Below are 25,716 nucleotides of genomic sequence, written 5' to 3' on the forward strand. Positions count from 1 at the left end.
GGTTGCTGCTTGACTTGGGAAACCCTTCATGTTCATAGTGTATTCTCATTTACAGTATAGCAGGAACATAGATTATCTGCAGGACTGGGCTATCAATATTTGGAAAAATGCTTGAGTAAAAGCCTGTACTTGGTATGTTTTCTTTTGCACTACAAAATTCTTTTTTCCTTACCCACAGACAAGCAGCCAGTGGTCAGAAACCATAGCTGAAGATGGCTGTGGGATAACATCACTCTTGCTGGCTTAGGACGATTTTAAATACTTTATTTTCCATGCAGAACACATTTGTTTAATCATGAAATATATTTTTCAAATTGTTTTTGGCAGATCTGATATTAAGAATTTGATATTGCTTTCTCCAAAAGGTGAAAAAAAAAATGAGAGGAAAATTAAATAGCACCAGTCTCTCTGAATGTTATCTATAACAGGGTGATAGAGAGCTTCAAACATTAATGTAATACAAATGCATTTGAACATTTACAGTAGGATTTGAGTAGCCGCCTTCAGGTCCTTTTCAACTGAACTCATTTTTATATTGTGCTTTGTAAGGATGTCCTAAATTTCTTTTGCTAGAACCAGTATCAGAGGTGACAGTTTGTAGCTGGTACCCCACGATCCACCATGGGGTATTTTCAAACTGCTGGTATGTGTATCACTACATGTAGGGGGAAAAAAAGAAGTAATATTTGTAGCTTATTTTTCTTCTGATATACATATGCCTACACAGTTCAGAGCCTGAAAACTAATTCCATCTAGAACGAGTTGGAGTCTAGGAACAAAGAGGAGGGGGAGGTATATTGGAACAAACATTAACAGAGGGAGCAGATGGGAAAGGTGGTCTCTAGAAAGAAATCCTGTCCATTCCTTCCAGCTCAGGAGGGTGACAAGTACAAAATGGAGCTGTTGAGAGATAGGTTACTTAGAATGTGGTACAAAACTACCCTGAGCTGGGAGGGAAGTGTGGTGAGCATACACGGAGAGCAGATACAGCAGTCAACTGCACATAGCAGATCAGTATGTCTCTAATTATTATTTGTCTGGCTGGCTAAGCAGTGCAGCATTTAAAACCTAATTTGTTGTATAATTTAATTTTAATTGAGTCTCCTAACCACACAGGACTCGTTAAGCTAGCTGTATGTTTCACTTGCTGTCTTTTTACATGGATACTATGGGAGAGCTGCAGGAGCTGAACCAATCGTTGGCTTGCTCTGTGCTATCACCGAGGTGCAGTAATTCCTTGGTATGATTGCAGAGGGATCTCTTGGCAGGAATATTTGGAAAATACGTTTTCTCAATGCCACAATACAACAAAACAACTTCCTCCCTCAGCTAATGCTACAGTTTACACAAAAGATTTGGTTGTTGGGCTGTTAGTTGCATCTCCCATGTGCTGGTATTTTCCTCTGCCACTCAGAGATAACAATTACCAGTCACTGTGAGCAATAATAAAAATGAAGCACCATGACAATGCTTTTGAGTGATTGTAACTTCCATTGATGTGCCTCTCTTCAAATGTATAAAAGGCTCTATTCCTCAGTGAGGACAAAGTTTAGAGCAAGCAGGGTATTTTACAGACAAATCCTTTTGGAGGAATGTAGACATTCAGGTCTCAAAGAACCATTTTTTTCATACTATTATTACTAAGGGAAGAGTTATAGACTAAGGTCAATAACACAAAGCTCTTAAGTACATGCGTCAATTTTGACTCTTGTGTGCTTATTTTTTTTTTTCCTCACGTGGGGCTCATGCGATTGGGACTGTGGAGCAATACTGTGTTAGGTATCAGTTAAAACTACAGATGCAAACACTCCTGTATTTCAATAATTTTGCTTCTATCATGGCCCCATCCAGCTGTCTTGCACAGCCTGGTGTTACTGTGATATTTCTGTGGCCGAGGGGATCTCCAGGGCTTCCAGGAAAGATAAAAAAGCAAAATCTGAGAGCTTGAGCCTGTGAACCAAGTGGGAGTATCAATGCCAAGAAATGCAAGTGGTTTTGGTTTTAGTGTTTTGTTTCCTTTTTTTTTTTTTTGTCTTCTCGTTAAATCCAAACTTCAAAATCATTCAAGTGAAGGGGAATAAAGGGGTCACTTCTTCTGTATATATTAGATGACTAATTTAAGAAGCAGGGACATTCAGGATAGCTCAGCTTCTTTTTCCTGTTTTGATGAACATAAAACCGTTCTGAGATGGATTTGAGAAAGGGATCCATCCCTAGAAGGATGCTACTGATGCTGTGCAAAAGGACCACAATTTGTTTGGTTAGAAAGCCACTTTATACGGGTGCTAACTGATCTTAAAAAAATTACGGTGCACGCGATGCAAACGTCCCAGAAAAGAAACTAAACCAGTATAAACAACATCTGCAAGTGAAAAGTTGTGACACTGTTTTACACAAAGGACCGCTAAATGGAGGACATGGAAATGAGGTGGTCGAAGCCATAACAAAGAGACAAGTGACGAGTCTCAAGGTTCGGAAAGCTCTGTCGCCTGCTCTTGTCCCCGATACTGTTAGGGTTTGGTTTTTAAGAGTTGTAAGAGTCTCCTGAACAAAACTGGGGTGCTCCTCCTGTGCGAGACCCCCTCTCCCCGGGCATTGATCGTGCCTGAGACCGAGCTTGCTTTTTAAAGCCTGGTCCAGGAACAGCACGTTATGTTCTTTATTTAGCCGCTGCTGGCAAAGCAATGACTGCTCAACATCCATGAGTTAAACTACAATTTTTCAGTGGATGCTACCGCTAAAACGACCTCAGCCGGCTGCCGGCAAACAGGCTCGCGGTGAAGAGACGGATTTCCCGTAACAAAGATGGCGGCACGCACCTTGTCCCGCCGGCGGACCCGCCCACACCCAAGACGTCTGCCCATACCCAAGATGGCCGCCAGGACGTCGCCGCCGCTTCAGTCCCTCCGCAGCCCCGCTTTTCCCTACGGGGGGCGCGCGGCGCGGCCTCACCGGAAGCAGCGGCGCTCCGGCCGGCGCGGAGCGGCTCTGTGGCAGGCGGCGGAAGGCCCGCCCCCCGCGGCGCGCTGGCCAATGGGCGCGCAGGCCCGCCCCGGCAGCATCAGCTGATGGGGCAATGTCTGTTGACAGGAGCCGCCCGGGCCGCGGCGCTGGGGTGAGCGGGGCTGGGCCGGGCTGGGTAGCGGGGGCGCCGCTCCCCCCGGGCTCGCCGGCTGCCCCCGCCCCGATCCAGGGAAGGCAGCGGGCGGACGGAGGCTGCTCTGGCTCGCTCTCCCGGCTCGGTGGCCGTGGGGCGGGGAGCGGCCCCGCGGGGTGGAGGCGCAGGGAAGGGGGTGGGCTGGCTGCGGGGGGCCGGGGGAGCCCCGAGGGAGTGAGGGGGCTGCGGGGCAGCGGCGCGCGGGGCCGGGCCCGGGGGTGCCGGGGAACCCTGTGCCGCCCCGGGGGCCGTGTGATGATGGGGTTTGCGTTGGCTTTGTTTGTTTTTGTCAGATGTGAATCCAAATGGAGCAGTCGGGAGGAGGCGAGCAGAGCCAGCAGCAGCCCTGGGGGAAGCTGATCCGGCTGGGCGCTGATGAGGCTGAGCACGTCCTGCTGCTGAAGAGAGAATGGACCATAGGGCGGAGGAAAGGTGGGACGGGGGCGCGCTGTGCTGCCTAGGGCGGTGTTCATCCCCCTCCTGGCCTTTCCAGCGTTGGACTGAAGCTAGTTGGGTTTGGTGCTTTCAGCTGTTGGAGGTGCTTGCCAGGCCACCCCATATTCCTAATTTACCTCTTAGCTGTGTGAAGAGGTAGTTTTTGCTGACCTTTTCTTTTTCAATGTGCTTTTCAGGTAGTCTGTGCCAGTTTGTATAAATAAGGAAAACCGATTGTTGACTCAGAAGTTTCTGTGCTTCGGTCCTGTTTACTTTCTCATTTCATTTCTGTGGTTAAAATAAGTTGGAACTGCAATGCAAAATGCTTTGGCTTCACAGAAAAGAAAACACCCACATAAAAGCCCTTAATTCTTCTGGCCATATAAAGACTGCCAGCAAGTACTGAAAGTTTCTCTGAGAGTCAATTTGAAAGCTTTATTCCTGGAGTCTAGGACTTGCCTTTATTTTAAGGGGTTTCATGCTTATTGTATTTGAAACAAGGACTGAAGTGTTTTCAGTTTCTTTTACTCTGCCTTGACAGTGCTGATTTTCTTTTCCCTGTTCATCAGTTCAAGCTAGTTGGCTGATTAGTCACTTCCTGTAAAAATAGTTGTGAACAAACACCAGATGCTATAGCTCTATGAGAAAGGCAAATAGTGTCTTGTAGGAAAAATGTTTTGCAAATTTACAGTTGGTGATATCTATTGAGATTACTTATTAAGCTGTGGGTAAATTTTTCAATCTGATGCGTGTTTGAGGATTGTCTGGCTGAAAAAAAGGTGAATTCTTTCTTTTGCTGTTTCTTTCGAGCTGTTTGCTAATGGATTCATTAATGGATGGTTATTAGAATACCAAATTGTGACTTTATAAGCAATACTTATTACTCTCCAGGAGCATTAGAATTACTTGTTTGAGGTGGTGGCTGCTGCTTTCCTTCTGGATCTGTTTTTGGGCAGGTTAAGATCAGTTCACCCATGGTGTGAATAGGTGGTGGGGAATCGTGGTTATTAATTATAACTTTGTTGTAAGCAAGTACTTTGAGTCCTTTGTGAGAGATCAATGGAGAACACTGAGTGTTGTTTTGAATAATCAGTGTTAAAGTGAAGTAAAAAGACAGGATTTTCTCAGAGCCCTTGAGTTCCAGGTAGGAATGTTTCTATCACATCATCGTGATACTTCACCTGTGTAGCCCTAAATCTTAGTCCTGGATTTGTAATTCTCTTCAGCTTTGTTAACATAAAAATGCTGTAAACAGAGATGAGGAAAACATTTATGTTTAAAAACGAACAAAATACTATAAGAGAGAACAGTGACAGTAGTTTTTTTAATCAGCTATTGGTTCCTACTACTTCCCCCCAGTACACCAGAATAAAACAGAAGTTAAATCCAATGAAACAGCATCTCAATGATGTGGAAAAAGAGCTGGGTGCTGTGAGATGTGTGCCTTTAGGAGTTAAACTGAGCACTTCAGATATGTGTGGATTTATTTCTGTACCACTCTAGAACAGAGTAACTGTAATTTAATTTCCGTCTGTAGGGCCGAGGTTGGGGGGAAAAAGGAAATTGAAACCTCTTCAAATGGTAGCCCCATGTGCTGATAACACATTTCAATCTCACCACTTGTATTTATGTATCTCACATTAGATTGGTGCTGCCTGTGTGACCAAAAAAGTTTTGAACTATTGCAGATGTACATGAGTCAGTTTGTCTTGCATTTATAGCAATGTAAAATTCTGATCTGACTGTGTAATGTGTATTTTTAAGCAAGCTGGAAAATCTGCTTTCTTTTTAAGGCTGTGACTTATCTTTCCCTGGCAACAAGTTGGTGTCTGGAGATCACTGTAAAATCATAGTGGATGAAGAGTCTGGTCAAGTGTCGTTGGAAGATACAAGGTTGGTTTCTCAGAATATTCTTGGAGGGACTTTTGTCAAAAACTCAGCAGATATTTGGTACAAACCCTGAGCTACCACAATAACATTAAATTGCCTTTTTGGCTGTTGGAACAGGGATTCACCTTCAAAACCTCAAATGTGAAACGTTCCTCTTTATGTACATTGTGGGCACATTCTGCTGGCCTGCCAATGTGCCCCTGATGGCAGTTCTGCCCCTGCTTTGTTGTCATCTTTAAACCTGATAAGGATGTATTCCCTCTCCTCCTCAAGGTTGTAATTGGAGATAAGTCCAGGAAATCCAGGATAGGTCCCTGGATAGATTCCTGCAGGGTTAATAGTCCCAGAAGCTGTGGGACGGAATGCTCAATTTTTGGGAAAAAAAGATTAGCTGGGGTGTCTGGGAAAGGTTATGGTTATCATTCTCTAATATAATCCTAAATTTCAGGATGTTCCAAACAACTAACCAAGCCATGTTTTCCATCATGGCAGTCTCAGAGTGTAGCTGTAAATCATCTTGAGAAAGTCCCTGGCAGAATTGGTTTAGACCATTGTTATGACAGAACAAGCTAAATAAATTGTGTGTGATGCAGAAACATTCTTTTTTGTTTTTTTTTTTCTCCTTACCCACCCCCTGAGGCAGAAGGTGCAGCCAATAGAAAACTAGCAAGGCCAAATTAAAGTTAATTTTGTGTATGGTATATTCATGAAAAGGTGAGGCTTGCTAGTAGGTAGTGTAGCAGAAAGGCTGCACCCATGGAGCATTGCCAGGGAGCTGCTTGTGCCTGTTACACTTCTGTGTATCTAACAAACTAAATCCCTGGAGTGACTGCTTGCAGAACATTCTTCTGATCCTTCTGGGTCTTCCAATGTTTGTGTCGAATAGCAGATGAGTCCCAAAAAATCAGGCTGAAAGAAGATGATTCTTGAATGTTTGAGTTGGCAATACAAGATGCCCAGAGTCACAGAAAAATACTGCAAGGTCAGCTTTTTCTCCTCTGTAGTTGAAAATAATTTGGAAACATTGCTGTGGTCAAGCTCAGATTTTTCTGGTGAAGTGGAATGCATTGAAGGAGGCAGTGATGTGGGACAGTCAAACTGAGTGGACTTTGTTTCTCTGTTGTATCTAATCCAAAGAATATAATCAAATATATGTAGACAGCCAACATTTTATCTTTGGATAGCATAATGAGTTCTTGAATATACTTTGGAAAGAACTACCCAAAATTTGCAGGTGAAAGAAAATGTGTAGAGCATTCAAAATTATTGAGTAAATAAAAGTTTGGAAGTAACAAAAGCCAAGAGTTAGCAAATAATACAATAAAATACTCAGACTCACCCTCTTTTGGGATATGTTTCTGCTTTATTTTCCAAACCATGCACTTGTTGTTTTATAGTGCTTGAAAGAAAACAAATTGTACAAGCTGACCTAACACAGTGGAGGCAGCAGCTGGATTTCTCCCAGTAAAAGCAGTTTGGAAGACTCTCCATTTTGAAAAAGAAATTTTAAAGGCAACTAGTGTAATTTCTTGTTATTTTCTAGGATTCTTTCCTTTTAAGATTCTAAGTAGTAGGTGATGTTTCAGATCAAGAAACTATTTAGACCAGGCTGTTACTCACAAGACAGGCAAGCAGATACTTTTTTTCTGTGGGTGAATTGGAAGTTGATCTGCAGTTGGTGCTGGTGACTCTTCTGCTACTAAATTGTCCTCACCCTCCAGTCAAAACTATGTGTATGAACATTGAAGGAGTGGAAAATCACAGTACAGAAGGGATTCTGCACCTTAATAGAATTCAAAACTCAGTTTACAGTGTGTTCAGGATTACATGCACTTTAATAATAGATAACTGTAAACCCAGAAACTTTAACATAAACTGCATTCTTTTCCTGGATGGATGTAAATAATTGTTAAAAAATTATTAGACATTTTTCTTGGAAGGATATGGAAGTTTCTTACAGCACATAGAACATTCATCTACTTCAAAAGTAACCCTGTTCTGAGTGAAGCTGTTCATATCAATTCTGCACAGCAGATGGGATTGGGAAGTAAACAGAATTTATGGTTCATTAATGAAACTGTGGACTCATCAACCACATTGGAATTGAGTCAAGGTCTGATTTTTTTTCTTTCACTGTTTAAAAAAGTGACATTGGAACCTTTTGTGACATAGTTTCACAACACAGACAGTTTATATCTGATATACTGTTTTTCATCTCCCCTTGAGAAATGGTACAGCCAGTTGGCATCAATTCAATACCAAGTCCTAATGAATGGCCTTCATATTTGGGATTCTCATTTTACTTTGTACTTATTTGATGGGGAGTTTAATTTGAAACATCAGAGGAATGTACAAATGCCATAATTTATCATGTGTGTCTGGTTAAAAAATACCCACAACATTAATCTGAAATGTCACCATATCTGTTAAAAGCCTCATGCTAAAGCCTGGAATTGGAAGTGAAAGACCAATACAATTAATCTGGGATAGTTGAATATTTTTCTCCCTTTGGTTGTTGGCTGAGAGATAAATACAACTGCTTTAGTTTACTAATGCATTGAAGAAAAGCTTATGATTTTCTGTGTTAAGTGATATCCATTTATTCCTACTTCATTTGGGTCCATGAGTGCCAAGTAATTCATTAGTCAGCTCTCGCTGAAGTCTGTGTAACTACAGAACTGAAAAGATTTGGCTGTCTGTAGTCAATTTGATGAGCAGGGTCTTGCATAGCTATTTCTGCATCTTGCTTTGTGAGACCAAGCCTCAGTGGTTACTAGATGTGTGATGTTTTGGGGTCTTTCCTTTCCCAAAAATACCTTGTGTTATTGTCCCCCAGAATAATCTTGGAACTTGGCAGTCAGAGTTACTTCATGAAATACATTATTGTGACATTTTACCCCCTATGTTTAGTAAATGTTTGGGCTAGGATTTGCCTGTAGAAGCTAAAATTCAGTGAAAGACAAGTCTTGTTACTTCAATTTAGCTGATTTATTACAAAAGGTCTAGAACACTTGGGGTGGATGGGAGATGCCTTCTGGAAAACTGAGGAGGTCAAATTTGATGTTTCCTAGTTTTGTCACAGACCTCTGGCAGGTTAATATAGACTTTACTATTTATTTGACAGTTGAAGGAGATACAATTTTTGTTTCAACATAATCTTTTTAAATATGTTTTCACTACCATCAGTATGAAGTTAAAAATCAGCATTTTTTTTAACAGATGGACTAACATTCTGTTTTCCTCTTAATTGCTGAACTTGGGCAATCATTTAGTGATTTCTCTGTTCTGATGGTTCTTAAGTGCTTGTGTCTTTCAGGCTAGTCAACATCTGTATGCCTGAGGGGGAAAAAGAAAAGTAATAAGTAGTTTTCTTGCTTATAAGAGAAGCTTGAAATTTCGTCGAAGTGACCCAAAGATTTTTTTTTTTTTTTCCTTAAAGGTTAAAGTAGCATTTCTGTTTTTTTGGTATCTCATTTATGTTGGATTAGTTGATTCATCAACATAGACTGTGGAAGCAGCTGCAGCAGCAAGACCAAGAACTAATATCTTGATCACAACTTGCTGTAGTGCTTCCAAATGGCTTGTTTTTCCTTTTGAACTTTTAATTCATACTTCTGTGGCAGAAAAGAGGGGAAAAGTGCTAATTCCAAATAACTCGCCTGCATAAGGGCCAGTCTCTGGTGCCCTGGGCATGGGCAGTGCCTCCAGGAGGTGGCAGCACAGCTTTGCTGTTATTTCTTGCAGCTTCTCTGTGGAGAGGGAAAATCAGATATTTTCTGTTCGTTCATATTTGGTACCAATTGCAGAGATTTTGAGTGGCAGAAGTCTGAAATTCAAGCGGGATGCTTACTGCAAGTGAGCTGGAATGATTCAGTACTTGAATAACTTTACTTTGTTATAAAACATTAATGGCTTGTGTATACAATATCAACCATAGTTATGGGGATAAAGAAATTAATCAGAAATGTTCTGGGTTTTCATTTCCCCTCGTTAATTTCTCGTACAAATATTGAATTTTTTATCAATATCAAAATAATTAATTCCAACTCATCTTTCATTATCTGTGACTTTTTTCCACCTCGTTAACTTCTCACTCTCAAGTTGCAAACTGTCCAAGTAACCTCACAGTTTTAGGTTTTTTTTCCTTTTTGAAGGAGGAGGGGCATTCCTGACTGTACAGGATAAGTTTTTTTGTCACAGAATGTCTTACAAGATTCCCAGTATTAAATGGAAAAGATTGCCTGGAACTTTTTGAATAGAACTTATATTGTCCTTTTGGGATTTATCCTTGAAGGGTGGAGACTACAGTACAGAAATCCTCTAATTATTTGAAGACATTGGCTAAATATCAGAGATCTTTTGTCTGTCAACTGCCATCTCTTTACCAGTAGCTGCAAATGAGCTTTGAAGTTCCAGTAACTCTGTATTTCTGTCTTTGGGGGAAGTTTGTTTCTAGGCTTCCTTTTTTTTTTTTTTTTTTTTTTTTTTTAAATTTTTTTAGTCCACTTACTCTTTTGGGGAGCAGCCAATAGTTTTTCTTCTTTAAATATATTTTGTTTTCCCTTCCTTTTCCCATGTAATTATGAAAACATTTATGCTAAGTTATCTTTTATTTCTCTTTACAGTACTAATGGAACAGTAATTAATAAACTGAAAGTGGTTAAGAAGCAAACATACCCATTACAGACTGGAGATGTGATCTATGTTGTTTACAGAAAAAATGAGCCAGAGAACAGTAAGTGAATAATACTTTTTAAATGGCATGCTTAGTCATTTTCTTTTGAGTCACGAGGGAAAAGAAATATCAGTATAATAAAATTGAGTATTCTGTTTTAAAGAGAAATATGTTTAAAAACAAGTCCCTAGAGAAGAGTCACGGATGTGCCAGTTTTTACAGAGACAAATCTGAGCAACTGTGTGAAATTTAAATGTGCCTAGAAGTAATTTTGGTAGAACTAATGCATGAAATGGTAAGTAATGAGGTTCTAATCACATGTCCAGTGCTTCTTTTAGAAGTCAAATTGCTGGGGTAGTTAGTGATACTTTATATATCCCAGTGAAGCAGTTTCTGGCAGTAGGAAAGGCTGCAGAAGCTTTTTGTTTTGTGTATGTGGGTTTTTTGTGTATGTTGACTTTTTTTTATTTTAAAGAGGTAAGAGGCAAAATAGGGGAAGATAGGGAAAGTCCTACAGTGAAAATAGAATTGGTAAACCAGGAACATTGCTGTATTTACAATTTTCATCCAGTAATAACCATATGAACTGTTAATTAAAAAAATTCTAGATACACACTCACTGTTGAAATACTTCCTTTATGAAATTGTTGTTAATTTATATACAGACAGATTTATGCTGTCTGGTGTAAATGTTACATGAAGCAGTGATAAGCTGTTTTTCTGTCTGTGTAGTTTATCTCATAAATCCTTTCTAAGTTGGCACTACTGCACTTGATACTACTTAGATGAATCACTTGGGTGAATTTTCCAGACAATGCCCTGAATCACTGATTTCCATTTGGGTTAATAAGTAGTTAAATTACCAAGCCTCTAGTTTTGCTTTTTCAGCTTTTCCATCTTCAAGAGAAGAATTTAGATTTGGCATGCCTGTTTGGCTATTCTAAGTCCTCCTGAAGGAGACAATATTTTAACTTCTCATCAGAAAAAGGATTGTTACAATCTAAGTCTTATTTGCTTGTAGGTGGTTGGAGGTGGCTGAAAGGTAGCAAGGTAGAGGAATTTTTGGAACAACATTAAATTGAAGTAAGATTGAAAAGGATATTATCCAGTTGGCTTTATTAATAGATTCTAAATTAGTTTCTGGCTGAAACTTAGGGCATGTCCTAATCTGTATTTTTGAGAGTTCATATATCTCACAAAGAAATGAAATAATATTGATTGAAGGAGGTTGAGAAGTGAGCTCAGAAATAATAAGCTTCTTCGAAGAACTTTGATTCAAAGTATCAGTAAAAATACAGTCTGTTCTGACAGAGCAGATTTTAGGTTTAAGAAATGATTAAGCCTCTGGTTCCATAGCTGGCACAAGTTAAACATCACACAAAAGCTGCTCTGCCTGGTTTCCTGAGAAGAAAAGATCTTGCTGTGCTGCTCCTAATTGCCTCCTAAGTAGGAGTATTAACGTGGTACTACTGAGGTGACCCCTCATTTGCCTCTTTCATTATCAGACACTTTGGGGATGCAGCCACTTGTGAATAGAAGTTGTTTATGTGGGATTAAGTTTAGTGAATTTTTGCTTAAAGAGCATGATTAATATTTTTAAATCTCTTTCAGATGTTGCTTATCTTTATGAATCCTTAAACACAAAACATGATGCAACTCAAGAACCAGTAGGTAAGGAAGTAATTCAAGATCCATGAAGAGGAGCTAAGCTCCAATGACTAATGTAACCCTCTTGAGAGAGTTTGATTCCTTGGAATTTTGAAGCCATGATGTGGTGACTGTCACACAGATATTTTTCTTTCCTTTCCCCCCTTCCAACTGTAGAAGTTAATGCAGAAAACCAATGCCATGAGACCAAAGATACCTCAAGTACAGGAAGAAGTAATGATGAGACCCAAATTACCTCATCAGTGTCAGCTACTCAGTCTTGCTATGAGGAACCACAGCCATCTACTTCTACATCAAACCTCTTTAATGCTTCTTCTACCTCTCCAGTTGAGTCTGCATCTGTTCAGCAGAATAATCCGTCCACATCTGGTGAGACTTGGGTCAAGTATTTAAAGTCACACATTCATAGAATATGCTGAGTTGGAAGGGACCCATCAGGATCACTGAAGCCAGCTCATCAACTGTTATTTTAGTTTTTAATTTAAACAGATTGATCTCTTACCCCTATCTCAGTCTTTAGAATTTGCTTTGTCAAGTTCTAGTGGAAATACCAGGTGGATATGTGCATTTTAACTTTCTGTCTTTGAGCAGGCAGGGTAAATCCTTATGGATGAGTGAAGGAATTGTGAGAATTCCTTCATGCATTTGTCAGCAGTTCATTGGGACCTCATTGGCTCCGATGGAAACAAAGCTTTCCCTTTGCTGTGATCCCAACCTGTTACATATGATCAGTGTTGCATAACTCCTGCCTGGCATCTTTGTCAGGAAGACCTGGTGTGGATAATAGTCTTAAGAATAAATACTCCACAACTGAAAGAGGAATGGGGATTTTAAGTAGGGTTACACAACTAATAGGTTGTTTTCCCCAGGTCTTCCAATTAGTCAGATTGGTTCAGAGTGTGTTTAGTAAGCTATGTAGACTTTGCTTTTCTGCTCCACTTTTTCCTATTCAGATGTTTGGATTGATGCATGTGCCTTGTCAGGGTTTAAGTACCTTTTGTTTTCACGTCCCATAGCTGTGTGCAGCCATGCTCATGTTTCTGTTTTTATTTTATAGGATCACAATCCTCAGTTGTCACTCCTGTGCCTGCTTTCCCTGTCTTAGAATCCATGTGTGTAAGAGCACTGCATGACAAGTGTGAAAAGCTGGATGTGAATGCTGAAGCCTCTGCAATTGCTCCAGAAATCACTGACAAAGAAAATGCAGAATCAGATTCTCAAAGAACAGGGGAGGAGGAAGGTTTGGAACCTGCTGAGAAGAAACTAAAACGAGGCTAGTACACTATAGTACTCTGCAACTTAACCCTCACCCCCTCCCCTCCAAGGTGAATTATGACAGCTGTCATCAGTCCTTCAGCTTATTTCTAGTGTCTCACTTGATTTCTGGCCCGTGAAAATAATGTCTTCAGTAGCAGAAGCTGTAGTGTGTAAAGCAAGACCCTCTTTTGGGACCGTTGCCAGTGAAAAGTGAATCAGTACATATCTTCCAGGGACTTTTAAAATACTTGAATAAAAATAAGTTAAAAAAAGCTTTAATATCTTCTGTCTTTGTAGATGAAGATACTTGTCCAAATCTTTCACCAGTAGCTCCAAGTGAATGTATAATTAAAATTGGCTCTGAAGATGCAAAAACATCAAATGTGAAACCAGATAAGATGGAAGAGACATTAACTTGCATTATCTGCCAAGAACTGCTGCATGACTGTGTAAGGTATGTAAGAGTGACAAAAGCTTTAATCATCTGGTAATAATGCAAGACATTCAGTGACAATTGTTTGAGGTCAGGATAATCAGCATTTTCACAAACTCTTGATTTTCCTTTTCCTACCCCATCTACGTAGTCAAATTAATGCTAAATAGTTTTTTCAGTGTTATGGATGTATCTGAAAAAATGAAATATTTGTATTTTGACTCCATTTGCTTGTTTTCCAGCTTGCAGCCTTGTATGCATACTTTCTGTGCTGCCTGCTACTCAGGATGGATGGAAAGATCTTCTCTATGTCCAACCTGTCGTTGTCCAGTAGAACGTATTTGTAAAAATCACATATTGAACAACTTGGTTGAAGCTTATCTGATTCAGCATCCAGGCAAGTTGAACGGTGTCTGTGGCAGAATCCAATGGATTTCACACATGAGCTGCATAACTGATGTCTGGACACACTGTCTGTAAAATACCTGTCTGTTTTCTCTGATGTGGCTTGTCTTGAAAACAAAAGTTAAGTTGCCTGATCCTAGACTTACTTAACAGAGAGGGGAATTTAACTAAGATGATCTAGAGCTCTCTCATCCAAAAAGTCTTAGAGAAATAAAAACACAATGATGGTTACAGTGTTAAGAAAGTAGAGTGCAGATAATGTCAGGTGTTCCTTTCTCTGGAAGTTTAAATTTGGTTCTCTTTCCAGATAAATGTCGCAATGAAGATGATGTTCGGAGCATGGATGCCAGAAACAAAATTACTCAAGACATGTTGCAGCCTAAGGTGCGGAGATCTTTTTCAGATGAGGAGGGGAGTTCTGAAGATTTACTGGAATTGTCTGATGTAGATAGTGAATCCTCAGATATCAGGTATGTCTGGTTTTAAGTTGTGTGCTGAATTAGATGTGCCTATGTTTGAATGCACAGACCCACAAACTGAGCTAGTTTCACAAATGCTATTATTGCTGATAGTATTTCTGTGATGATTGCCAAGATCTGTTTTCAGATTAAGTTCATTCTTGACAGTAATTAACTTGGTGGTTTTGCTGGCCATCCTTTTGAACCTTGAGCAATCAGCAAAAATTAGAACTTCCTAAGAGATTCAGTTTGTGACCAGCAGTTCTGTGTTGAATTGTGGAACAAAAAGATACATGTTTCTGGCTAAGATCTTGTCAGGAGATAGAGCAGTCCATGATCCTATGAGTGCATTTGCAGTGATTGTGCTTTATGTGTCTAGAATGCTGCTTTCACTGGGTGTATGGTACCAAAGCAGCTGATGCTTGACTTAGGAATTCCCAAGTACCGAAATACCTCCTCTTTATTTTCAACAGCAAACACTTCTTGCTCACTGTCTACAGAGGAACAGAAGAATTCTTGTAGATAATTATTCCAGATTTGTTCCTCTCTCTTTTGGTCACATTGCTTTTTTTTTTTTTTTTTTTTTTTTTTTTTTTTTTTTTTTTTTTTTTTGTCTTTTCCTTTTGTTTAAAACTTCCTGAGGAATACTACAAAACCCAAAGTTTTTATCTGTCATAACTACAGCAGACTTCAGAGCTGTAAGGTACTGAGTTACATAAACTTTCATCTGTTACTGAATGAGGGAATCCTGAATTTAAACTTTGAGTCTAACCAACCTTGTCTAGCATAGTGATGTAGATTGTATTTGCATTTGTTTGGTATAAAGTCATATGACTTTTTGTTCTTTCAGTCAACCATATATAGTATGCAGACAGTGCCCAGGGTACCGAAGACACTCTGTTCCAGCTGTGTCTGGCACAGGCCAGGAGACAGAGGCAGGAGGAATGCAGGCTCTGGGAGATGCTCCATCAACCTCTGCCAACTTCCCTGCAGGTCAGTGTCACATTGTCCCAGCAGCGCAGCACTAAAATACTGCAACTCAGGCACTCAGGGCAGAGTCACAGAATGGGTGGGGCTGGAAGGGAGCCCTGAAGATCATCTCCATCTCCCCTGAGCTAAGCAGTGAGCTGTGTTAAAACAATGAACTAAGTTAGACATGAACAAGTCCCTCTCACAGGACTGTGAGAGCAGCTCCACACCAGTGCAATACAGTGCAAATACAGTATTTGGCTATGATTATCCCAAATGGGTTGCTGATGGTTGATCAGATGGTGAAAAATTCTTAAACTTTTCTACATACTGGAATATTTTGCACACCTGTGCAGTTTAGAAGTCTGAATGCTGTTTTTCTCCTGTTTCATAGAGTCTTTGTAAAAAGGTTGCTTGTTACTTTGAGATTTTTATGTTGTTAATATTCAGTAAGATTTCTCATCCAGATTGCAATTGTGTAAATTGTTAAATCTTTTTTTTTTTTTTTTTTCCTTTTTTAACTCGTACAGCTGTTCAGGAATACGTGTGTCCTGCTCAAGGAAGTCATGTAATATGCACCTGCTGCTTTCAGCCCATGCCTGACCGAAGAGCAGAACGTGAACAGAATCCTCATGTTGCTCCTCAGCAATGTGTGTGCATTTTTTTATTTTATTTTCTACAGAACTAACTCGCTCCTTATTTATTATTAAACTTAAATTTTCTTGGAAGACTGCTTTTTGTATAAATCTTCTTTATTTGGACTCTTGTAGTGACAGCATGAAAGAATCTTCCTTTATGGAATTTATTAGTCCTTTAAAGAATGTATTTTAAATGAGAAAGTTGTACCTTTTTTTGAACCAAGTTTATTAGGGCTCTGTTGTTACTGATTTATTAGAATGGTAACTGTTGCATTTTGTTGTGTTCAGGTCCTTACAGGAGTTTTCTTTGTTACTTTCAGGCACAGTTTGTCTGCAGCCGTTCTGTCACTTGTACTGGGGCTGCACTCGCATGGCGTGTTTTGGCTGCTTGGCACCGTTCTGTGGTATTGTGGAGTAGTTTTTTTCTTATCAGCCAGTTCACTTTGCAGTAATGTCTGTCTTGAACTTTAAAAGAGACATAGCATATGTTTGTAGCACAGTCATGCAAAAAAGAAGCAAGGCCTGTGTCCTCACATCACAAACAAAAAAAATTGAAGTCGCAAGTGTCTTAACTTTGAGAGGATTTAACTTTATCTTTTCATATAATATTGGGCTCAGAAACTACACTTGCTGAGCACAATTCTTTCCAATATAAAAGACCATAATGTATTTCAGTCTAGTAAGAGAATCATACATGCCAGTGCAAGAGCACTGAACATCTGGTGGTAGAAACTTGGTAGAAACTTAGAAAAGAAACTTGCCCTCTGTAACATTCAGACTTCTGAAATTCAAGGTTTTTTGGCATTGAAAAAGAAATAAATTAGAACAGTTGGAATAGCTTGCCTGCCGTTTGGAGCTAATGGAATATGCTTTACTAGCACTAGTAATTTGTACAGCTTGGTAGTGTTTGTGGGCTGAAGCTGAAATTGTAAAATCTCAGTGTCTTGTATTTGCCACTAGAAGTTACAAATCACATGCATTAGCAAATGTTGAAGGCAGTCATGTACTTGGTGCTCACATGAACCTGTGCATGTTATTTCAAGAAACAGAAGAACCTTCAGAAAATGTGTGAGGACCACGGGGTTTGGGTGAGAAATAGTAACTTTTCTTCTTGTTCTGATTAGAAATAAATCTTGGTGATAAGTGTTTAGATGGCGTCCTGAATAACAACCACTATGAATCAGATATCCTAAAGGTATGTTTAAAAATCATTGTGTGTGATACCAAATGCACAAAGTTTAAGATGTACTCACTGATGAAATAGAAGTGATATGCTCACTAATAGTTACAGTGGCAATATTGTGTCACTTGCAGAACCTGATTCTAAAAGGTTGATTAAATGAACTCCAAATAATCATCCAAAATACTATTTAAGAGAAAAATAATACAATAAAAAATGCCAGGAAAGCAATGCTTGTTAAATATTTTGTCCCAGACAAGTTAAATTTCACACTAACTTACATGGAAAATATTTTGCCTGTACTCTAACAGGGTTGCCTAAATTAAGTAAACTGGAGGAAATCTTGATTTTTGGTAAGTGAGAATGTGCCTGGAATTAATTTATTTGCAGACTTTAGGCAAAAGTAGAGATCTGCAAAAAAGATACATTCAGACCACCAATAAAACCTTCCACCAAGTATCACCCTAATTAAGTTACAGGTATTTAATTTGCACTTGTAATCAGCATAAACCCATTCTGAAAACATAGTTATTGATAGATTTGGAAATATTTGAGAATAAATGGTTTGCTTACTCTTTAAGTTTGGAGAATTTTCTAGATTAAACACTTACATTGCTCTTTTCAGGATTACCTGGCATCCAGGGGTCTGACATGGAAAAATATGTTAAATGAAAGTCTCTTAGCTCTTCAAAGAGGAGTTTTTATGCTGTCAGGTATGTGTTGTGTTCAGTTTGCATGTGCATGACTCTGTCTGGATTTAACTCAGCAATGTTATCAAGAAGTTTGGGAGTTCTGTGTGCAGAACCAATGCAGTCCTGGCTCTTTGGTTAAATCTGATTTATTAAGCCTTATATTTTTGCAAACTGGTTTTCTCCCCAGATTACAGAATTACTGGGAACACAGTGCTTTGCTACTGTTGTGGCCTTCGCAGCTTTCGAGAACTTGCCTACCAGTACAGGCAGAATATTCCTGTTGCTGAATTGCCAGGTGGGGATTATTTTGCACAATCAGTAAGGAGGGGAAAAGTAATTTAAAGAATTAAGATCAGTTTTATCTTTGTGTCTGTGTTCTTTTGGCACCATCTTGTAGCCCAGTGCAAATCTTGTTGCAGGGCTAATGCTTTACGCTCCTTGCTTTACTTGTCAGCTGCTAAGCTTGCATATAGTTATTTTCAGACTCCTTAATGGAACCCTTTCTTTCGGTATCATTTCTCATCTGTAGAATAAGTATATCTACTGAGTGAAAAGAGGAATTCAGTAAAATCAGAATATAGTCAATAGGAACCATTGCTGTAATTAATTTTCCCATTTAAACACATAAAATGATGCATCTTCTGAGCAATTTAACATTTTACCAGCTCTCAGCTAAGAACGTTTTCATAAACTGATTCTAAATCTTTGCATTTGCAATTTTTGTATAAAATAGCATGCAAGCAACTGTGCCTCCTTCAAAGCTAAATTTGTTTGGAACAGAAGCTGTTCCAACAGTTTGCTTTTAAATATTACTTCTGTCAATTTAGTTCTTGCTGTTAGCAACAGCTATCCTGTCTTAAGATGTTGAGAACTCTGCTTGTGCTGCTGTGCATAAGGAGCAAAAATTGTGTATCTTGTTTGCCCTTAGCATTGCTTTTCAGCTCAGCTGCTGGACAGCTGAGTTGTAATGTATGTGAAGGTGGGGGAAAGCAGCAAACTCTACCCAAATTAATACTAAATGGTGAAACTTCAGTTGACAGCACTGAGAACCAAATACTTTCATCATAAGTCTGCATTAACTTAACATTAAAAACTAATTTTTTTGTCCTTCACAAAGCATTTACTTTGTTTCCAGAAAGTTAAAGCACTATAGTTTTACACTTGTTTCTTGCCAATCATGTCTTGTCTCTGAGTAACCACCATTAGCCGTGGCTTAATAATCTAGGTCACCTTTAATGACTTTTGTAATAAATGCAGCACTTCATTTGCTCTTCTTGTAGTGACTGTCACGTCACGTCCTGATTGCTACTGGGGACGCAACTGCCGAACTCAGGTCAAAGCACATCATGCCATGTAAGTTGTACACTTTATAAGGTGGTTTTGCTTTGTATCCCTTAAAAAAAAACCAAACCTACTACAATATAATAAGCATTGAAGTGCCAGAAATTGCAGCATAAAGCAGGATTGGGTGAGCATTTTGGGATTTTTTTGTTCATTTTTGGTTTTAACACAACTTTGAAATGAGCCCTCTTTGCATGTCAAGGGCTCTGCCTGCACTTGTAAGTTGATGTAACCCATGGCTGACACTTCTTGAATCTGTTTTTCCACCCACTGGGGTGGAAGGATTCTTTTAGTGAAGTGCAGCTTCCATTGAAGAGATCAATTGTTGGGAATAATTAGCAACAGGAGCAGCTTGGAGCATGTAACATAAGCCACAACAGGTTCCTGAGGAGTTTCTAGGTCTTACATCTCTGACCCAAGGAATCGGACATGCCTCAAAAATGAAATATTGAGCCTGAAAAGAGATTAACCCTCTACTTGTCAAGAGTTTTAATACCAGCCTTGGACTCCTGGTATCTGGTAATTTATGAGAAATGTCCTTCCAAAGTAAACTGAGCTTCTTGAATAAAAATATCAAGGCCTCTGATGACCAATGCAGTTTTATTCTTATAAAAAGATGCACATATAGTAAGACAAATATTAAAGACTCTTAAAACAAAAATTTTCTCCCTAAGAGCTAACTGGTTTCAGGGAGGGTTGAAAAATTCTTCTTGCCTTATGAATAATTCTCTAAATTCTCAGTGTAATTTTAGATAGATGAGCTGTTACCCCTTATTGAGAAATTGCCTTAGTGAATAGTAGATTCTGCACTATCTTTCTAATGTTGCAATGTACATACATGCTTAGCATAATTCCTTTAATATTTCAGGTACTGTGGGTTGAAAATAACCAGTCTGTGCAGCTCAGGCAAGCAGATCATAAGACAGACTTGTAAAATATTCATCTGCAGTCTTTTACAAATTCAAGGGTTTTACCAAATAGCTTGCAAAAATGATTTTGGATTTAAGTTGCAGATGTAATTTGAAGTACCAATGCTATCTCTAACTTCACATTATAGGACTGTCTGTGTTCCCAGAGGAGATTTTGTTTTGAAATGTTAGCGTTAATTCAATATCGAAGTACTCACCAGTCATCTTTGTTCATGTTGTGGATAATTTCATCTAGAATAAAAATCACACAGGGGTTTTTTCCTTTTTTTCCCTTCCCCTTCTTTCTTTTTTTTTCTTTTTTTTTTTTTTTCAAAGCATTAGTCCTAGAACTGCAATGGCTTCTACTGTTAGTTCCTAAAATCCATAAAAGCAAACAATCCTGTCATACCATTCCTTTATGTCCAGATAATTTAAATTTTTTTTAAATTGATCTAAATTGTTCTACTAAGTAGTTAGATTATATGAGCAAGGTTTTTCTGATATTTGATCTAATCCAGTTGAGGGGGAAATTCAAGGTCTGCTTTGCACCATTTCCTGCACATGTAGTGGAGGAAACACCCCAACTTCTGTTTCAGTTTTGTGCCATGGGTCACATGGCCCAAACAAGAGAAAAACAAGGATTGAGCAGTGAAACATTTTTGGAAAGTGGGAAGAAGTGCTTGGTACTAAATTATGTTATCTGTTTAATGCATGAAGACAGGTTTGCCATTCCCATAAAACTTAGATAATACAGGCTGAGAAAAACTTCTTCTTTTCAGAAGATTCAAAGCCACTGAGACAACGTGTTTATGTTGAAATGTATAATTAGCCTGGTTAGTTCTAGTTCTTAATGACTTGTAATGCTGTCTACTAAAAGTTACTAAGTCTCACAGGTGAAAATTAATTAACCAATTCCTGCTTTAATTGCCTTCTGGGTTTGAAGTATGCAGAAGTATAGAGGTATGCTTTTTAATAACAGGTTTTCTGTGTGCATAATAAAACTAATGAGGGTTAGGCAGGAGAGATGTTGAAAATCCTGTTACATGTAAAATGGCAGTAAAGTATGATCTAAACAGGTTCTGAAAGAGATTTTAGTTTGCAAATGGTCTGCTTTAGACTATTTAACATTTAAAATACCCTGTGAAAGATGCTGACTTGCTTTTGTTGCCTTCAGAGAACTTTGTTACATTTTAATACTCTTATGTTTTTCTTTATTTTAGGAAATTCAATCACATTTGTGAGCAAACACGATTCAAGAACTGAAAACTGTAGTCTGTAGAGAGGGGACAAAATCCTGTTACACTGCTTGTACAGTTCAAGGTTTCAGGGGATCTGCTCCCATAGCAGGGAATCATTAACTTTTGCATCAGGTAACCCGATGTGAAATTTTTAATTTGTAGAATTTTACAGCTGTACATGAATAAGGTAGATTTTTTTTTTCCAAGGTAGTCCAGCAAGCATTGCATTCCATGCTCATGACTACAGTGTCCCTTTTTCACTTCAGTGAAGAACACAAACAAATCACACTCACAAAAACCAGCCATATCTTGGGATGACCTAAGAATAAGGAGTGTATTTGCACTACTTGTGAAGAAACTAAGAAAAATCGTTAGAGTTAAGATAGGGAAGTTTTGTAAAAGTATCTGATGGGTATTTCAAGAGCCATTAATATTTAAGAAGGAAATTGTCAGTGTATATTTGTAACTGCATTTTGTGGTAGTCCAATATTTTGTTGCTACCCATGGCCTTTGGGCTAGAAACCACATTAATATTCCTTTTTAAATCGTCCATCCAATAAACAGCTGTTTCAGCTTAAAGCTTTTACCATATGTGTAGTGTTACAGTGGAGGTAGTACAGTTTCCTTTCTTAGTTTAGACACGTTGATGTTTTTATTCACGTGAAATTACAAAAAGAATTGCACAAAAATTTGAAGATCACATTTAAAGTTGGGGTAATACTTGAAGCAGACCAGACTTCTGCTAATATTACTTCTGTAGTGTTTTATATCAGAAGACCAAACAGTGCTTTTGACATAGAGCAGCCAGTGGGACACACTGGTTCATTTTCTTATATTTCTTTTTTGGTTTGATACCATGTACTAAATATGTACCTCTGCAATGCAGCTGTTCTCTAGCATGCATACACTGGTAAAAATGTAGAAAAAGCTATAATTTAAAACAGGATATAGCAGCTTTACAGGAAGTAGCAATCTTACAGGAAATAAGTGAGTTTGGACAAATTGTAGCAATATGGAGGCATTTCTAGGTAGGATAGAGATAGGGATCATGAAGGGCACACTGGTGTCACTAACATAAGAAATGCAGATTTTATTTCCATGCCTTCTGTAGAGCTCATTCAGGAGATATCCCAAGTGTCATTAAAAAGAAAGAAGTCTCAACTTTCCCCCTTCCCTACAAATTGATATGATTTAATCTGTTTCATCATAATCTGGTTGCTAATGTTGATAAACCTCGACTGGGACCAATTTTGTTTTCATCATACTTAGAGGAGTGAAGCAGAACAAGAAGCGAGCATACAAAGTTACCTCTGTAGAGACCGTGTTGTTTTTAAGTATGCCTTATTTTATGAGCAGGATTTATACTTGGATGTTAGAAAGTGTACACACAGTATCTTGTGATAAAATGGAGCACAAATGATGCAGCACATCGTGTCTACTGGTTGCAGTGAATTAAACAACTATTTCCAGTAATGCACATCTTAATATGAATGCTAATTAGAATGATGTCTTTCTGTTTAATTTTTTATTTTTGAAAATAGCTGTTGCAAGGATGGGTCTGTTGACCATGCCCTTATGCTATTAAAAATACACTTTGGTGTGGACTTCTCTTCCTAATCTCTGGGCATTTTCTCCTGTGAGTAGGATTGAAATTGGATCTGGAATATTACTTGAAACTTCTTTAACAACAACAGTGTGTTTCTGTCTTTTAGTATTATTAACAATGTTCTGTTGCTTCTGTATTTGTATTTTTATGTTTAGATTTTTTAATGGTTATTGTATCTTCTCAGGACAGCCATTCCCAGCTGGTTTTGATCTCATTTTCATCTCTGGCTGTGCATGTAGCAAATTGAGTGCAGTTGTGGAGATCAAGTCTTTGCATTATATGCAGAAATGTGCTTTACATTCTCATTCACCACTCCCACACCCCAGATGGGCTTTCAGCACACTTGTCACTGTGCTGGTGTTCAAGCCTCTTGTGCTGAAGTTGTTTTGCTGGTCAGGAGTAGCTTGCACTTACTCAAGTTATGTCTGTGTAGGGGTGTATTGTGTGACCATAAAAAAAAAAATAGGGGGAAAAAACCCAAACAGCAGAACTCATGTGCTTAACATCTAAAGTACCTGTGCAGTAGATGTTCTTTAAATTCTTTTTATAAGCCACTCTTCCTTTTCCCTGTCACAGGTAATTAATCTGCCTTTCTATGCATATAGGGTTGTGGTAGTGCAATGGAATGAAGGGATTTTTTTTTTGTCATTTATATTGTACCTGGAAGAGATCAGAAATTGACTTGCAGATGGGGAGGGTGAATAAATCCTGATCTTTATATGCTCTTAAGTAAGTAAGAGTATCTGTCATGGGTATTACATACTCTACATTAGACCTTTTTAAATGTATGGATACCAGGTGATAGTTAATGTGATAAATGTATGAACTATGCTTGGTGTAATTGTTTAAATACTGTAAAGGTGCAGCATATTTTTAACCTGTCTAAAGCACATCCCCACCTCCTTTATAAGAGATGTTTGGAAGGTGAGCATGAAATGTGGTAGGATAGATGTGGAAACTGAGTTGATTATGATAGGATTTGACATAGTTGTGAACAAGGTATATTGTCTCTGTCTTTGAGAAAAGTTCTTTTATAAAGAAGGTGGAGAGTAGTTCTTCCAGTTCTCTTTTGTGGTTTATTTTTTTCCTGAACTAAGAAGTTATTAATTAAAAAAAAAGCAAAAAAAAAAAAAAAAAGCTGAACTGAAGTTGTCTGTTTGTGTTTCTTCTGTAGCATATACTCTCACCACAGAAATGGATGTATGCAAAATTGCTAGTACTCAGTCAAGCTATTAATTATTTGGATGTTGAGACTTTACAAGTAACTACCGCCCCTGGACTTGTAGTAACTGAAAATGACATGAAATTGTGTCATTCTCAAACATCCTTGAAAGTGTCAGATGATGTTGCAAAAGATCATCAGTATATCTACAGGATGTATAATAAATTATATAAGCAAAGACTATTAAATAGAAGTAAGAGAGCTTCAAGATGCTAACAAAATTTAAAGTTTGCTACTTTTTAAAAGTAGTTACTAATTTAGTTTCTTGCAATACTATAAACATCAAAGTGACAAGTCTTTTACCACCTGATTTAACAGAAGCCTAGATGAAACTACAGTAATACTGTGTTCATCTTGACTACAATTTAATTAGTGTAAATTGTAAGGTATCAAATGACTAGTTTATACAACTTTTTCTGAACAGAATTTTAGCCTTGCTGAGTAAATAGGTGGACTTGCCTGCACCCTGTTGTATCTGAAGTGGAAGACAGCAATGCCAGAGTTGTTAAGCTACAAGTTGCAGTTTAGCATCCCAGGATTTTTGTGCTGCTGCCATTCCCATACTTGAAGCTGTATACTCTTTAGTGTTGTAGCTAATCTGTGTTGCTGTTCTTAAAGCAGCTATCAGACAAAATCTAAGTGAAACTCAAACTCAGCTTAAGTAATGTAAAAGTGAAAACTTCTGTTGTTCTGTGTCCCAGAAAGATGAGCTGATAACCTTTAAAACTGGTAATTTTGGCTGGCCCTGCACTTGCAGTGGTGGGTTTAAGTGTTTTATACTCCATTATGTCAACAAATGACTTGTAACTAATTTACTTTGAGGAAGCTGCTGATTTGGGATTTATGCACTGTTGGGAGATCAAGTCTGGCACAGCCAAGGCTCTTCCAAGCACTTTCTCTATAAGGAATAAAGAAAAATGTTGGTGTGACTGGGACTGAACAAATGTATGGCAGCTCCTAGAGCCCACAGAGTGGCTCAGGTACTTGAACTCTACAGGATAATTTCTGCTTAAACTCTGAAACTGTTTTCATTGTATTTAACATGAAAAACTTGGTATCTGACAGACCGAGGTTAATCATTAGCTCTTTCATTCAGCAAACAAAGTGCATGCATTTGGTATAAATTTCTAGTCTTCAGTAGAACTGTGTAGGGCAGATGGCTTAGCCTGCAGCAAGAGCTTAGGGAAATAACTTGATTCAAGTAAAAGGAGTTAGGAATTTGGGAAGTGAATGCTTATTCCAAATTATGCTCTTAAAATCTGGTTGCTTATGGCCCCTTCGATGTCTGCTGGAGAGGAACCTTATTTTTTTATGATTTGCCCTCTTAAAAATAAGTCAACAGTCACTGAAAGGAAAAAAACATCTTGACTTTAAGAAGAGCATGTGAGGATTTTGCATTTTTTCCACCTATTTTATCTACAGTTCTTTCTGCATGATGTTTGGGAGCTGAAATACCACTTACACAATTCCAAGGAATAAGTTCTGAAGAAAACTAATTATACTATTTCCCACAGCAATGCTTAATATGCAAAGATTGCTTCTAA

At 38.5% G+C, this 25,716-nt stretch overlaps 1 protein-coding gene across 1 annotated transcript; it reads left to right on the plus strand.

The window, feature by feature from the left end:
• Positions 1-3,028: 3,028 nt before the first annotated feature.
• CHFR (checkpoint with forkhead and ring finger domains) lies at positions 3,029-24,087 on the plus strand. The gene is made up of 18 exons (XM_056504431.1): positions 3,029-3,115; positions 3,451-3,589; positions 5,386-5,485; positions 10,108-10,217; positions 11,769-11,828; positions 11,982-12,194; positions 12,883-13,098; positions 13,380-13,536; positions 13,758-13,912; positions 14,228-14,390; positions 15,229-15,371; positions 15,878-15,997; positions 16,306-16,389; positions 17,110-17,180; positions 17,791-17,878; positions 18,045-18,152; positions 19,138-19,210; positions 21,327-24,087. The coding sequence occupies exons 2-18, from the start codon at positions 3,463-3,465 to the stop codon at positions 21,367-21,369; spliced, it is 2,031 nt and encodes a 676-aa protein (XP_056360406.1). The 5' UTR covers positions 3,029-3,115; positions 3,451-3,462; the 3' UTR covers positions 21,370-24,087.
• The last annotated feature ends 1,629 nt before the right edge of the window (positions 24,088-25,716 follow it).

The sequence above is a fragment of the Oenanthe melanoleuca genome, chromosome 15, assembly GCF_029582105.1.
Source record: "Oenanthe melanoleuca isolate GR-GAL-2019-014 chromosome 15, OMel1.0, whole genome shotgun sequence".
NCBI lineage: Eukaryota > Metazoa > Chordata > Aves > Passeriformes > Muscicapidae > Oenanthe > Oenanthe melanoleuca.

Excerpts from the sequence above, each read along its gene's own strand:
- CHFR (XM_056504431.1), top strand. The coding sequence starts at position 3,463 with ATGGAGCAGTCGGGAGGAGGCGAGCAGAGCCAGCAGCAGCCCTGGGGG. Across the intron at positions 12,195-12,882 it reads GAATAATCCGTCCACATCTG|GATCACAATCCTCAGTTGTC; the intron begins GTGAGACTTGGG and ends TTTATTTTATAG. Across the intron at positions 17,181-17,790 it reads ATGAATCAGATATCCTAAAG|GATTACCTGGCATCCAGGGG; the intron begins GTATGTTTAAAA and ends TGCTCTTTTCAG.